Source organism: Salvia hispanica, chromosome 3 (genome assembly GCF_023119035.1).
Source record: "Salvia hispanica cultivar TCC Black 2014 chromosome 3, UniMelb_Shisp_WGS_1.0, whole genome shotgun sequence".
NCBI lineage: Eukaryota > Viridiplantae > Streptophyta > Magnoliopsida > Lamiales > Lamiaceae > Salvia > Salvia hispanica.
Window position 1 is genome coordinate 53,812,524 of NC_062967.1, and position 17,047 is coordinate 53,829,570.

General features: G+C 33.5%; 2 protein-coding genes and 1 pseudogene across 2 annotated transcripts; all 3 read left to right on the forward strand.

The window, feature by feature from the left end:
* Nucleotides 1–4,292, forward strand: LOC125210515 (annotated as a pseudogene).
* LOC125216792 lies at nucleotides 1,816–4,503 on the forward strand. Its single transcript, XM_048118564.1, has 5 exons — nucleotides 1,816–3,005; nucleotides 3,250–3,307; nucleotides 3,901–3,958; nucleotides 4,050–4,114; nucleotides 4,248–4,503. Exons 1-5 carry the CDS (start codon nucleotides 2,993–2,995, stop codon nucleotides 4,375–4,377), a joined length of 324 nt encoding a protein of 107 aa, XP_047974521.1. The 5' UTR covers nucleotides 1,816–2,992; the 3' UTR covers nucleotides 4,378–4,503.
* An 8,999-nt stretch (nucleotides 4,504–13,502) lies between these two features.
* LOC125211784 (peptide methionine sulfoxide reductase A5) lies at nucleotides 13,503–15,644 on the forward strand. Its single transcript, XM_048111716.1, has 4 exons — nucleotides 13,503–13,801; nucleotides 14,535–14,647; nucleotides 14,740–14,884; nucleotides 15,113–15,644. The coding sequence occupies exons 1-4, from the start codon at nucleotides 13,526–13,528 to the stop codon at nucleotides 15,308–15,310; spliced, it is 732 nt and encodes a 243-aa protein (XP_047967673.1). The 5' UTR covers nucleotides 13,503–13,525; the 3' UTR covers nucleotides 15,311–15,644.
* The last annotated feature ends 1,403 nt before the right edge of the window (nucleotides 15,645–17,047 follow it).

A 17,047-nucleotide genomic window follows, 5' to 3' on the forward strand; every position in this document is an offset into this window, starting at 1 on the left:
ATGGCTGAAATTGACGGTCAGCCGGAACGAAATGCTAGCGAATCCACTCTAAAGCCGCACGCTTCAAAATTACAAGAGCTTCTGACGACGGAGATAAAAGGTACCTCTTTCTACCCAATTTGATTTCCAATTTTCATTTTTTTTTCACAATTATGTAGATTGTACGCTTCTAAAGTACATAAGCATGCAGCATTTCTGTCGTATTTATCCAACTTTTGAGCTGCATATGCATTGGCATAGCGAGCTGCATGGACGACTTAGAGACATGAATGCATCAGTGAATGAACTGCAGTCTCACTTTGAGTTTATAATTCTTATCCTTTTCTGTAGTAACGGTTAGTTAAGGGAACATTCCATACCGTGTTTTACTCCATTCATTCACATTATACATTCCCAATTTGACTACGCTAAGGTTGAGGTGTGTATAGTTGAGATTTTGACTTGCTTAGGCTGGCTTCAGAAACTGGTAAAAACATGAGATGCAGCGGATAGCCGGATATAGCCGAATACCATAAATATATATACTAGTTGATATCTTGTACTGAATCAGACTGAAACTGACTACCTGGACTTTTATTTTAAATTTGCACGCTCGCGCGCACACACATCCAAACATGTTTTATGTACTCATACAGTGCTATTAATCTGCCTATCTGCTTCTTAGTTGCCCTGCTGTTGAATTTCATTTTGAGAACAAAACTGATCTATATAATTTATGAAGTTTATTATGTCCATATGGTGATAATCTATTTGAACTGCACTTTTCTGCTTCTTGTAGAGGGGTAAGATCAATGACCAATCTCATTTTGTGTCATAATTCTTCCTAGTGGTCATTATTATTTAGTTCATGGCTCCATCTAAAAAATATTTGCTGATCATTTTCATTGAACTGGAATTATGGAATTTTAATATAATGTTTTGTGGAGTCCTTGCTCAGGTTTTGCAAAAGAGACTCAAAGATGTTGAAATCTGTGTTCCAATAGTTTTTGGAACAATCACCTTTTGGCTTGGTAGAAAAGCATCCGAGTAAGTTGAATATCATAGTTACATGCCTTTCTTGTCGAAGTTCATTTTGTTGGTACACCAATTGACCTAGTTGATGGTTTTATCGGATGTCTTTGTTGGTTATTAGAACTCAGTCACACAGGTGGACTGTCTATGTCGAGGGGCTATGAATGAGCATATTGAGGCAATTATCAAGCGTGCTGTATTTCAATTGCATCCAAGTTTCGAAAACCCTGTTAGAGTTGTTGAGTCTCCACCTTTTGAATTATCGGAGTGTGGTTGGGGTGAATTTGAAATTGTTTTCTCTCTTGTAAGTAAATAATTTTGGCTTTTAATATGCTTCTTCATTTCTCACCAGTCACCAGTATATTTGATAATGTCTTTCTATTTTTTAGGTATCACCATCTTACATTATATGCTAAAAATGAAAGTGGCCCTCAGTCAACTAAAAAGCCTGTTGTCGTGGAAACATACAATGAGATAGTCTTTGCTGATCCCTAGATAGTTTCTATGCTCGTATCCAGAGAAGCATCCTGTTGTAGTCGTTCCTCGACTTCCAATCATGTTAAATTTGCCCACTGGTAATGTCATTACAATCTATTTTACTTCCATAAAGTTTGTTTATTATTGGCAAAATGGGGCAACACTCATATTTCTTCCTACCTTTTCCGGTACCTATATAGAAGATCTGAATGAAAAGAAAGGTGATACCAAAGATAACCCGTTGAGTCATGGTTTATCAATTTCTCTGAAGCAGATGAGCTGTTAAAACTTGCTGCTGCTCATCAGCAGGTAATGCATTTGTGTTTCATTTGCATGCTAGCTGGACCATAATTTCATGATAACATGCCTGCAAACAATTTTTATGCATTTTCCCATGAATTGCCTAATCATATTTGCTGCAGATGTTGATTATCCACAATTTTTTAAACTTTTGTGACTGTAAAGCTTAATTCCAAAATGTCATATTTGAATCATTACTCCCATGTTTTCTTAAGTGGGTTGGGAGGAGTGAAAGCGACCAGTTCCAGACTTCCAGTATTCGTAACAAAATTTTCATTTGTGTAATATCTTCCAATCTGCAATAATTTGGCAAGACAAATTAATTTTCTATATTTCATTATCCTGTGATCCTTCATAGCTGCCTACCAACTGGAAATTCTAGATACTTGTAACAGGTGCTTTAAAATTAAAATAATAGGATATCTATAGATGACTAAATTTATGTGAGTTGCTCTGTATATACCATTAATTTTTTAATTTGGCTTATAATATGGATTCCATGGCATTTTTAAGAGCAGTAAAACAAATTTATTGCTTCTTCTATGGTTGATGTTTGTACAACACATGCATGGTGTGATCGATGCAAGCATGAAATGAATATAGTTGCAATTTCAAAAGTACTTAGGACGCTACATGTGCAAGAGGTATTAATTTAATTGCTTTCTCACTAGCGACATATGGTTGTTTCCTTGTTTTATTCTGTTGGTTGATTAGTGATTACTTTGTGATTTCAACTTTTGTTTACTTATACTACCAAGCACTGAACTCATCCAAAAAATGTCTTATTCTTCATTTATCATCTGTCATTTATGCTAGCTGTTTTTCCCTGTCTTTCAATTGTCAGTTTCTTGGTATACTCTTATGGAAGATATTGATTCATGGGGACAAGACTTGAAGTAGAGTGCAGTGTTCCCCTTAGAGATGGGGATTTTAAATTTTTTTGACAAATTGATGTTGTTTGTTGCTTTTAAAATGCTTATTTGTGCTGCTCAATGTAGAGTACTAGGGTTTTAGTTTGACTGTCATAATCAGACATTAGTGTCTACTGCATTGCAGATTTTTGGCATATATGGACAAACCTTCTGACTTTGTCTACTCTGTGGTAGGTCCAAGCCCATATTATCAAGCTAAAATAGCAACTAAGTATCATTGATGGGCTGCCACTATGGTCATTGAAACCAGGTTCTGGTTAGTGACATAGAAGATGATCAATCATGGTAAAACGACTTGGGTGTATACCTTGGACATGTACATTATGTATTAGCGTAGGGCACAGAATTAGTAATAAAGGCTATTTCTTATTTCTCATGCTCTCCATTGCATTTGGGGTTTAAGAACCATTGTTATCTTGTTTTAGAAGATAAATTATTATTTCGTAGAAAAGGTGGTAGTGTCATATTTTGTCTGTACAATATTGGAAAATATAATGCCTTGCCTATGTTCTGTAATCTCTTTCAACAGGAGTACTGGAGAGTAGCTGTACACTGGCATTTAATTCTGATTCGTTTCCTCTCAGAAGGTATAGTAGGGGAGATGTCTGATACTGGAATGCTCTTAGTAGTTTTAACCACTTTGTCTTTATAAGAAATTTGGTAGGCAAGAATAACATACTAACATGTAGTACATGCCAAGTTCGAAAGTCATTGTCATTTCAATTATTTTTCCTGCTCGTAGCTCCTTGTAAAATTAAGATCCTTTTCTGTTTTGGTCCTTAATCTGGCGCCCATAAACTCGAACTTCTAAAGTATATATGTTGTATCACTAAAGATGACCTAACACCCGGCTGGACCATGGACTGTAGACTGGTTTACACCAGACAAACTTTGTTTTAGCTGCTTGATTTGGAATGCTCCCATAGATAACTTGCGTGGCGGAATGGGAGATATAGAATAAGGCAAGGTGGCTATCTGGTCCCCCAGTAAATAGGAGATATCTACTTTTCCATCACCCGAAAATATACTCTGTTTATGGTGGTGCTTCTTCTGGTTAGGAGGCAAGACTATTATTATGAGCTTTATTCCTATCTGTGTTTGATTTATTAAAATTTGGTATTGCACATGGGTAGATATACCAGAGCATTTATCTTAAATCTGCTACTTCTGATGTAATGAGGACAAACATATGTGAACAAGGACGAAAGGCGTATGTGGTGGTGCAATGGTACTTCATAGTAGGTGTTTGGTGACTTGGTCCAACTTTAATTGATTAAGATGGTGTTTGTGTTTGCAAACTGTTTTGCATCTAACCACCTGCTTTTACAGGTATCGCTTTCGTTCCAATTAATAATGCTGGACAATGCCCCTGGAGCACAGAACGCGCAATTATGGTAATGGTATGATATTTTGTTTTCGTAGCTTTCTCAAGAAAGGAACTTGTGCAGCGAATCTAGAGTGACTTTTGGTTGCGCTCTATAGTGCTTCTGTGAATGTGGTCGCGTTATGCAATGTTTCATTTTTCAGGGTCAATATATGCTATCCTGCACGAGTTTCGTGTAGCAATTTTAATCGGGCCACCTTGATTGTTTTTCGGGCTAGATTTTTCTCATTTTCTATTCCTTATTGTGTATATTCCTTATTGAAGCCCCTATAAATGTTGCTCGTATTTCTGAAATGAACATATGCATTAAAAAAGTAGGTAGAAAAGAAATTAGATTATTTATCTTTCTTCATCTATTACAAAGTGATACTCCCTTCCCTTCATGAAACTCTATCTTGGAGTTATGATTAAATTGGTAAAGATGAAGAAGATGATCTAAGCCAAGAAATAGTACAAGATTAGTTAGTTTGGCCATGCATTGAATCGGATTAAATATGTCGGTAAGCAATTAATATCATCTTCAATGAATGATGTTTTATAGTAACTAGGAATTAAATGTAATGGTACAGTTTATATTACTTGAGTCCATAAATAGAAATTGAAATAAGGCGCAAGTACTAATTGTTCCCTCATAAGAAGAGGCGTGATTCATTCATATACAAGCATTTCCTATTGTAGAAATCAAGGGAATATAGACGATTTATCTTCTGGTTAATCAGCGGTTGATATTGTAACAAGTATTACTCACATGTGTAGAAACGGTATGATTGCAAATTTCAAAAGATCAATAGTCCAAATCAATTTTTATATTATCTCATATTCGGATGGTTTCTGCCATAACTCAAAACTAAACAAGGATCTGTACGTAGGGGTGAGTTAGGGTCCTTACACATTCTTAGTATTAAATACTATATATAAATCACAGTCTTTTAATTCATGTATTGGATAGTTGTGATAATAATAGTAGAACTACATTATTGGACTAAAATTCTACATTATTAGATGAACGTGTCATTAATCTAACCGTTAGATCATAAAATCCAACGGATGGACATGTGTTTTGTGTTTTGCATGTAATTGGAGTTAGGATATGAATGTATATATTTTACTAAATTGTTTTTGGTGAACTCTAGAAATGAAAAACATTTAGTAAATATTGGAAGCTTGTTTAATTCACTATATAGGGTTAGACAATCTTGTCACAACTTACAAGATTATTCAAGATTTGAATTTAAATTTATGTATTCAATAATCAATAATATATTAATATTAATTAAAAAATGCATATAGTAGTGGGAATATGAACGTAGATCTTGACCCATTTAATAGCGAGACTTCTTATCCACGTTTTGTGATGAAAGAAATGATGAAGGCTTTCAAAAGGACAATTTGCTACTCCTATTTTCTATTCATTCATTGAATCCGTTGAATAGTGCATACGTTATCCTCTTTTTGGCTAATCAACATAGAACAAGTTTGGGCAATGTATGTCTATTTGCCTCAATATTAGTCAATCTAGACATATTAAATGATTGTACAATAATTTATATAAATACACAATTACTACAATGTAACATACATTGATGGTGTGATAAGAGATAGTAGCTCTATCAATTATCAAGATAAAAATGCTAAAAATAATCTAAAGTCTACTTCTTCGACTATGACTTGTATAGTTGTATCTATAATTTTTTTTGAAGCTATTCAAGGAAAAAGGATTTTCGTTTAATAGAGCTCCAACTTAATTGTGTTTCCCAAATATTAAATATGGTCTCCTCGTGTAGTAAATATCAGTAGAGGTCATTTGACGGTTTTTATTTAAGGTGTTGTAAATAAAGACAAATTAGCTGATAAGGATTTTAGATGAAATTTTATTTTTCAGAGTTGGAAGAATGATAGAAAATAATATTTATTCTTTGTTCATTCCCTCCATTACCAAATACTAGTAATGGTGATTACAATTTCAACCTTAAAAACTAACATAAAATTTACAAATTTTAACAATAGTTTTGTCACAATTTTGCCTCGGATCACGACTAATTAGGGAGACTTTTTATTATATGATTATCCATCTAGAATTAAGTTGTGAGATTATTTTAGTTAGGAATGTGACTATAACTAATTATCATATGATTTAGGATTAAGTTGTGAGATTCAATCTCATGAATCAAACATAATAGTACATATTTAATAATGAGATTCAATCTTGCAAACCAAACGACTCCTAATAATATTGACTAAAAAAGTAGTAAGTGGGAAATCAGAAACTAAACATTGGCTGGCCCAATTGTTCTGTTGAATGGAATAATATGGGGGCACGTTAGGAATGGTTGATGACCTCTCAACATGATTTCTTAAAACAAAACATCCATGCAACAATTAGTTCTTTGCCCCCACACTCCACATGTTTTTGCTTCTTCCATTTTTTCTTTTTCTCATTTTCCCATGTATATATATCTCTAGCCCCTTCATTTTCTCCCCATCACCTAATTTGTTTCAAATAATATCAAGCCAAAAACAAAAGAAAAAAAGACATGGCTAAATGGAAAACAAACAAGAGTACCTCTACTCCTACTACCACCACCGCCGTCGCAAGTGCAGTGTCCCTCAAGTGCTCGAGCTTCGGGAGGAGGAACGATGTCCCAAAAGGCCATTTTGCAGTCTACGTGGGTGAAAGTAGAACCAGATACATCGTTCCTATTACATTTCTTGAAAATTCATTGTTCCAAAGATTATTGCAAAAGGCCGAAGAGGAGTTTGGCTTTCAGCATGATATGGGATTAACCCTTCCTTGTGATGAACAAGATTTTTGCTCTTTGGTTGCCATGATTAGATGATTAGTGTTTGCTTAGAGTTAATTGTGTTTTCACACGAGTTGTAATTGTTATGTCTTAACATCCCTTTAATTACTTGCCATTCTAGGCCTAATTTGTGTACATGCTTAAACTATCTATTTATGTACCTTTGGAAGGTTGAGTCAAAGTTTTCATTTCTATAAGATAATAACTACGTCCATTTATAATTTCAAATAGAGTAAAAGCCAAAATTGGTTCTGAACATATGACCATTTTATTTTTTTTGTCATAAACTTTATCTTTTGGATTTTTTAGTCTTGCACATATGAGAATTTGATCATTTTGGTCCTCCGTCAATAGTTCCGTTAAAAACTTAACGGTCAACGGATTTAATCCGATTTTGACCAAATTTAACCGAGAATTATAATTTTAAGTCACTAATTATTCTCTAATTATTTATTTAAATATTATTTTAAAATAAGAATTAAATAAATAATTAAAAAAAAAAACAAAATGGAATACAATCGGTCTCTTTCTCTCTCAATCACTGAATTCTCTCAACACACCAACACTAAAACGTCTCTCTCTCTCTCAACGATTCACTCACTAACCGGCGAATCGGCTAGTACGTATTTGACTCTAACTTCTGTTGCTACGGCAACCCTCGCGACTGTCAATGGAAGTTCGAGAAGAGGAAGAAGGATCTACACAGGCATGGAGCTCCTCCGGATGAAGACAATTCCGGCCCTTCGACTCAAAATCTGCCTCCTCCGACTGGAAATCGACAACTACCACCACTTCCCTCTCAAAATCGACCCCTTTGCTGAAAGTCGAAGAGGAAGACTCGTACAGCATAACTAGGGTTTGAGAAGAAGCAAGCGGAAGGAAGAAGAGATTAGAGAAGGAAGAAGAACGAAGATGAAACGCAAGTGAAATCGCGATGGATGCTGAACCCTAAAATATTTATAAAAATTATTCAATTCTAATTTTAAAAGAATATTTAAATAAATAATTAGGTAAGAAAAAATCATAATTCTCGGTTAAATTTGGTCAAAATCTGATTAAATCCGTTGACCGTTAAGTTTTTAACGGAACTATTGACGGAGGACCAAAATGATTAAATTTTCATATGTGCAGGACCAAAAAATCCAAAAGATAAAGTTAAAGATAAAATAGTCATATGTTCAGGACCAATTTTGGCCTTTATTCTTTCAAATATAATTATCTTTAAGGTTGAATTCGAATTAGAATTTTATATATGAATATTCTTTCGATGTTTATTAACATTTTCTATTTTATTTTGTAAATGATGTGATCGTTTATGTTTTCAATGCTAACTAAACTGATATTCCTCAAACCTTTTGCGATCGAGTTTTTGAAAATTCAAGTTTAAATATATACTTTTGTAATTAAGCTGACTTAATTTAAAAAAAATACTACTCCCTCTATCCGCGAATAGGAGTTCCGTTTTTCCATTTTAGTCTGTCCACGAATATGAGTCTCGATTCACTTTTACCATAAATGGTAATAGGGTCTCATCTTCCACTAATTCATTCCACTCATATATCTTAAAACCCGTGCCACCAAGAAATGAGACTCCTAATGACGGAGACTCGGGTGGAGGGAGTACTCAGTTTTGTAAATTACATTGAATAATTGGTTTGCACATCCAACGAATATTGTTGTAAGCACATATGAATACCTAACTAAGACGGTTTACAAATTAATTTAAATATAATTGCTGTTTAATTCTCTTAATACTAATAATTCGTGTACATCATCTAAGATTAATACTAATAATTCAAAATGGACCCCAGTTCTTGTCATTATCTATGTAATCATTTCGTATTAAATACATTCTTGGGAAGTGATATAATGAAAACCATATATCTAATATAAATTCAAAACTTTAATCTTAGCATCTAAATATTACTCATCAATGATTATAATGTTTCTATTTAAAAATATCAATAACTTCTATAAATCAATCAACAGACGGTATAATAGACATTTTCATGATACGGTGAATAATTTAATTATCGAATAATTGTGTAATTCTGATTTCATCGTTCTCTCTCTTTCCACTATTCATGTTTTTAGAATCAGCATAGAATCAACACGATTTCAACACAAAATTTCATCGCAAAAAAAAACAACAGCAGAACAAAAGAATCAACGATTCAGCACGAAATTCAACATCAACAAAGCTTCAACGTCATTTCAACACAAAATTCGACATCAACAAAGTGTCATGGATTCAACACGAAATTCAACATCAACAAAGATTCAATGCCATTTCAACACAAAATTCAACATCAACAAGGAATCAATGATGCAGTTTAAACGCAAAATTCAAGCAATTTTTTCGACGAATCAGCACATGATCAGAATAGCTAGGTTTTAGAATGAAATTCAATCAATTTTTTTCAACACAAAATTCAACATCAACAAAGTGTCAAGGACTCAGCACGAAATTCAACATCAACAAAGATTCAACGTCATTTCAACACATAACTCAACATCAACAAGGAATCAACGACGCAGTGTCAACACAAAATTCAAGCAATTTTTTGACAAATCAGCACATGATCGGAATTATCTAGGTTTATGCATGAAATTCAAGCAATTTTTTCAACACAAAATTCGACATCAACAAAGTGTCAAGGATTCAACATGAAATTCAACATCAACAAAGATTCAACACCATTTCAACACAAAATTCAACATCAACAATGAATCAACGACGCAGTGTCAACGCAAAATTCAAGCAATTTTTTCGACGGATTAGCACATGATCGGAATTAGCTAGGTATTTTGACTGAAAAAATTTAATTGTTGAGAATATGAGACATCAATTACAATGGTGAAGATCCTCGCTGAAGATGTGAATATTTGCAGTGTGGAAAGTGGGAGATTAATTAGGAACGCATAAACCGCTGATCAAATTAAGTTACAAAATTACCCTCTGTTTACAAAATATATGCTCTTGTTAACATAGGAATTGAACGCCATATTAACCACAGATCTGATATAATTAGTGGCTATAATTAAAATTTTGAGTTTATATTAAATATATGTTTTCATTTAATCACATCCCTACATTCTTATATATTAGTAATTTTTATTAAAAGAATAATTATTATTAAAAAAAATTATCACTCCCATAACTTTGGAAATTGTGACACAAAATTATATCTAATAAATATTTCTTAATTACCCCTTAATAGTCAAAATTAAAAATAATATAACAAAATCAAATATATCATGACAATAAACGACATGGTTTTAGATAAATTGTATTTTAAGTAACACTCAAAAAATATAATGATGTCGTTTTGTTATCATATTGTATTTCAATTTTGATTATGCTGGACAATTGAGAAACAATTACTAAATAATTATAATTTTATACTTATGTTTAAAAGTTATAGAACTGAATAAAAATAATGAAAAATTATAATTTAAATGATAATTATCTCTTTATTAAAATGTCATTTTGTTTCCTATAGATATATGATAAAAAGAAAGTATTTATGTAGTAAGATATATAGTGGCCAGACTGCCATTAATTATTCATTTAAATGTTAATATATGCATCTCACGTTAAAGGATTCACAGTATAATAAAATTAGTCTCAAATATAATCAAAATCCTAAACTATAGTGACCCTCACCTGGCACACACACCCTACCTAGCTAAATAAATGTCAGGGATACACGAATCTCTGATGTTAACATATACTCTATTTTTTGTTTCTAAGTAAGATATGTACTATTTATTTATTCACATATAGTAGTAGTGTTTATTCACTCGCCCTACTCTGTCTTTCATAATTGGAGTTTATAAATTTCAACTTAAAATATATTGATAATATTTGAAGTAGTCTATAGAATTTATATAGTGAATCATTTTCTTAACAAAAAAATGAGATAATATTGGTTTGTTTCATTTACTAACAAAGAAGTAGAGTGATAATACATGTCTCTTTGCTCGATTGATATCCTATTCTTATTTTATTTAAAACTATAATGATGTGATAGTTAATAGACAACTTAGGTGGGTTGTCCAAGCAAACATGAAGTTGGGCAGTTTAAAAAGGCTCATCCGGTCCTATTTGCAATGGCAACCACTGCAATTCATGGCTCCACGTTTGCAATATAATAGATCATCAAAGTATATGTCTAAGGTCATCTTGACTCTTCATCTCTCATTCATATCTATAATAGTACATATTGCATTACTGACGATGCATCGTCGATTATTATTCATTTGACGAAGCACGATAGGGTGCAACTATATTTCGTTGTTGGTTCTATATGCGCATAGCATTGCTCGTAGGCATAACTGACATGATTATATTTCTAGGACTAGGAGCGTCATGTCAGATATGGACATATGACCAACTCTCAGACTTATTCCCCATCAAGGGGAGGGGACACATCTAGCTTGGAAACATACCACAACAATCTAGCTCAAGGTGAACCACATCAATTATGACATTTTCAAAGTTGGCGCGCTTCTCTTTTCCTGACCCACTTCAACTGGATCTCATCGAATAAATTTAGGCATGCTCCTAGACTGGATGAACAATTTTTATTTAGTTTTAATTTCACTCATGTAGTTCTTTATTTTAATTTGTAATTTAAAAATCTTAAAAAGTTTACTACTCCGGTCGTATTGTCGCTATTAAATGCACATAATGGACCCTAATAAACGTCTCATTTAACTTTCTACTACTATTTTTCAGTTGTTGGATCACACATTCCACTAACTCATGCTACACGCAATTAACTATAAAGCTAATATTCCATTCGTCCACAAAAAATAGTCTCATTACTGGACAAAAAGCAAAATAATAAAACTATTTTTTGTTAACATCCCAAAATAGCAAAATAAAACCAGTTTTTATGAACAAAAGAAATACTAGTACTCCCTCCGTCCCTGAAACTTTGTAACCTATTTCCATTTTCGTCCGTCCCTAAAAATTTGTCACCTTTCACTTTTACCATTTTTGGTAGTGGACCTACATTCCACTAACTCATTCATACTCACATTTTATTATAAAATTAATATATAAAAGTAGGACTTATATCCCACCAACTTTTTCAACTCACTTTCTATTACATTTTTTAAAACTCGTGCCGGGTCAATTGATGATGAATTATTAGAAACAGAGGAAGTATATATCAGTGGACTTGCACTTCACTAATTTTTTCTAACTTTCTTTAAACATATTTTTATAATCCCCGTCAGCTAAATATGAGACTATCTATTGGACTAAAGCGGAGAGGATCTCCTACTCCACTCCTCCTACTCCACCTCTCACAATGCAATAAAATAATCCACCATCACTTGTTAAAATTGATCATAATTAAAATATTATTCTATTGCATTGTGAGAGGTGGAGTAGGAGGAGTTAGGAGATCACCTTTCGGACTAAAGGACTATATAAAACTTGAGATTAATACTACTCCCTCCGTTCTATAGTAATAGAATCATTTTGGTACGTTTTGGTACATTCCACAGTAATAGAGTCATTACCCTTTTAGTAAAAGTCAACACATTTTCCCACACCTATTTTTCTTTCTCTTACTTTTTTCTCTCTTCATCTCTCTACCTTTTTCATTTTCCACTTTATTCTTCCTTTACTTAACTCACCTAACACAATTTATCTTAATCTTCGTGCAAAAAAAAAAACGCCTCTATTACTATGGAACGGAGGGAGTGTAAAATAAAAAATAGTGCAACTTATTGGAAAAGCAAGTGGTGCAAGAATATGACTTGTAGTGTTGGTTATTACTTCATCCGTTCCAAGAGAATATGTATTTCTGGTTATATACAAATTTTAATGCACAATAAGTAAAAACCATGAGAAAGATAGAAAGAAAATGTAATTAAAGTATTGTTGATAGAGAATGAGTCTTACATCAATAGAGACAAGAAAAAAATCCAAAACTAGAAAGTGCATATTCTTATGGAATAGACTAGAAAGAAAATAGTGCATGCTCTGCGACAGAGAGAAGTATTTATGGTAAAGTATAAAAAGTTGACATGATATACGATTAAACATAATAGTACTAATATTACTTACTCCATCCGTCCCTCATTATGTGTCTCAATTTTTCATTTTAATTTGTCCCTTATTAATTGTCACATTTCATTTTTACTATTGTTATTAATAATGGATCACAGTTTCCACTAATTCATTTTTCCTCACATTACAATAAAACTAATACTCTATAAAAATAGAATTCACGTATCACTAACTTTTTCAACTCACTTTTATGTATTTATTTAAACTCATGTCGGGTTGAAGTGAGATAGGTATTAGGGACGGAGGGAGTATAATTTAGGGACGGAGGTTGTAACTGTACTGAACACTCCATATATTTAATTGTATAACCAACTAATGATTTTGATTAATTTTAATAAAAATTAAATAAATTGACATTAGTTACTTTTGGGGGGTGAAATTTTAATGTTCAGCGTATATTTTAAGTTTTAACATTGGCTATTCGCTAATTTAATTATTTGTAGTATTTTTTAAAAGGGGGGATAATTAAGGTATGTGCTCAATAATTCTATTTATTCAATCTCCAATCATTCGCATTTCCCTGTTGGTGAGAATGAAGGTAACTGCTTTATTTTTCCTCCTCACTTCTATTTCCCTGGCTGCGAACTCAGCTCTGAGCATCAGATTTCCCGATCGGATCTCCATTGACCCCAATCAAGCATCCGATCTGCCCCTTAAAACTGCGGTTTTCGCTCTCGGAAGCTTTTGGAGGTCGGAGGCGGCGTTCGGTTGCCAAAACGGCGTCGTCAGAACCACCGCTGGTTATGCCGGCGGATCTAGGCTTAATCCCGAGTACCGAAGCTTAGGAGACCACGCCGAGTCCGTTCAGGTTGCACTCCTATCATTTTCCACTTTCATTATTCTCCATTTTCTGTCATCCAATTGATTATTGCGATTAGCTTTTCACGCTCAATTTGCCTTTCCAATGCTGATTTCGTTAGAGGAAGAATGCGATTGAGAGCGTTAGATACGAGTAATAGTAATATTATCGTGGTGAGAATTAATGGATGACTGTTTAAGGATTTATATAAGTATGCAGATGTGATTTGTATCCATTAGATATTGGTTATCTCAGATTTCATGTATGCAGTATGTTTTTAATGTGGAATACTAGTTATACTTGTCCTGGTTTAATTATAGTTTGATGTATGTGATCTGATAAAACATTGGTACCAGTTATAATCCGTTCTCATCTAGTGAATTAAACAAGGCGTGCATTTAATTTTAGGTTATTGACAACCACATGCTCACACAAAATGAAGGTTTGATCTAACCTAGTTTTGTAACTTCTTGGTTTCCACAACTCGGAGTTCATATAATTTATGATGATCATGAAGTTGCAAGAATCTGTACTAAAAGCATTGATTCTAGGGAGTTCACTTTTATAAACATGCAATAGGTGACACCATAGTTAGATACAGTTAAGGTGAAACACCCTCTGTGGCCTGCTGCTCGACCGGAACATCTATTACACTTGACTCCTAGTTTAACTAGCTGCTTTTCCCTGCCCTGCACGGGTGAATGTTGGAATAGTTTCTCAGTGGTCCAATCATTCCGTGCAGGTAGAATATGATCCCAGAATTACAAGTTTCCGAGAACTACTTGATGTCTTTTGGAGCAGTCATGATTCTAGGCAAGTGTTCGGTCAAGGTCCAGATGTTGGGAATCAATACCGGTACTTATTTTCACTTCCAGAACTCCTCTTATACAACCGTGCCCCAGAAACATAAGTCCACTGACTTGGTGAATCATTTATAACCTGAGTAGGTCTATAATCTTCACAAACGGCACTGAAGAATCGAGGATAGCTGCTCTCAGCAAAGAAAAGGAACAAACACGATCAAAGAACAGCATTATTACCACTCAAATTGTACAGCTAGGAGTATTTTATCCCGCAGAGCCAGAACATCAGGTTTGTAATTTAACACATATATCAAGCTTGCATTTCCCTTTTTGGTTTGTTCGAATACTTAGTATGATGATGCAAGTTTTTCCGATTTCAACATAACAAATATTACAAAAGATCTGAAGAATGTGGAGCAGTCATCTTTTAACTTGTATGATTTGAAAATCCTTTAGCACACTACTGTATAAGCATTTCTTAGATAATTAGCTTACTGTCTGCTGGCCTTTCTTGTAGAAATTTGAACTCAAACGCAATCATTTTCTTCTCCAATTGATCGGAAACTTGCCCGAGGAAGAGCTCGAGAGGTCCAACCTAGCAACAAAACTGAATGGATATGCAGCAGAGCTCTGTCCACCTAGGTCGCAGAGGCTGATTAATGACAAGATCAATAACATTGTAAGAAAAGGCTGGCCAATGCTAAGGGAGATCTAACTCGACTCTCTTCGAGTCCTCGACCATACTGATATAGCTGCCCCAATCGGAGCCGACGTTTATCAGCTGACTGCATTTTCCTCGTTGATCAGAGCTTCATCATCTTAGCTAAAGCTGATTAACTCAAGGCTAGCCCACTGCTGATCGAGGCTAGTGCCTTTTTGCTGGAGGAGTTGTACTTATTGATGTGTCAATGATCGCTATTCTTTTATATATATATATATATATATACTACTACTACTACTCAGGCCCGTGTGACGTGCGGCTGACGAACTTTTTATAACAATCGCGTTAGTACATAATTATGAGTTTATAATAACTATTTATTTTACAATTGTTATTTAAACAGAGAGAATATTTGAATTGATTTATATTAATTCAAATTCAGTATAATTTCATTGTGATGATGAATTGATTTATACTAATTCAAATTCAGTATAGTTTCATTGCATAAACAGTGATGAACACGGATTGTACTTATACTCAGTGTATAAGACACAATGCGGTAAAATTAATATTATTGAAACTTTAGTTATAACATACTCCCTCCGTCCACAAAAAATAAAGCACAATTATCATTTTTGGCCGTCCACGAAAAATAGAGTATGGAAAGTTTTCAACAAATAATAACCATACACATCATTCCACTAACACTACTTCTTACTTACTTTTTCTCTTTCTCTCTTACTTTACCAATTTTACATTAAAACTCATACCGTATACAAATTGCTCTATTTTTTGTGGACGGAGGGAGTATTCTATACACTAACTAAAATGCATAAATAAAATGCGCTTGTACCACTGCAACACTATTTACCCGATGGAGAGAGAACATGGGAACCAAATATACTGACGCAGCATTTATGAACTTTGAAGACAAAGAATGGTTCGTAGAGCTGAATCAGGAAGAACACATGAAGACTTCCTTGTAAAATATTAGTACATAATTAATTGCAATGAATAAAATGTAAAATACATTATACATTAAAAAAAACTTCTTTGTAGACTACAGTAACATCACAATGTTCTTCTTCATTTCCACATACTAACATTTTCAAACCCTCACGACTTGTAAGTTGTAACCCTTGAAATAGCCACACAAAATTGACCATGGCTAAAAACTAGTTTTTTAAAAAACAAACCATTATGAGACAAGGATTTCCCTTACTCTTATAGTTATTAATGGTCATCGCATAAGACACAATCAATGGCATTGAAACTTAAAAGGCAACCTAATATCACAAAGGATTAGGCATAATCGAGGCACCAAAAGAAAATCTCCAGTACAACGACCTATAAGAACTTTTGCTTCCAAAACATAATCTCCAAGTCTAGTAATAACCAACCTAGACCATTACACTATCCAATATTATGATTAATATTTCTCAACAATATCACTGAAGTGCCCATCTTAAGATGTAATTCAAGATTTGGAATACTAGAACACCATATCCCATTCAACAATTAGGCATTATGAATTTCATCTAAAATACCATAACAATTCGACATTAGGAATTTCATATAAAATACCATAACACTTAAATAAATTCGATCATCCAAACCATTTTGAGCCATCATATACTGATTTAACATTTCAACAACTTCTAAAGTCGGCACTAATATAGCTCAATCTTCTAAATAAGACACATCCTCAACATTTTGTTCGTATGTTGGATAAGTTGAAGAAACAATACTCCGCAAAGGATCACCATTACATTCCAACAACAAATCTGCCGG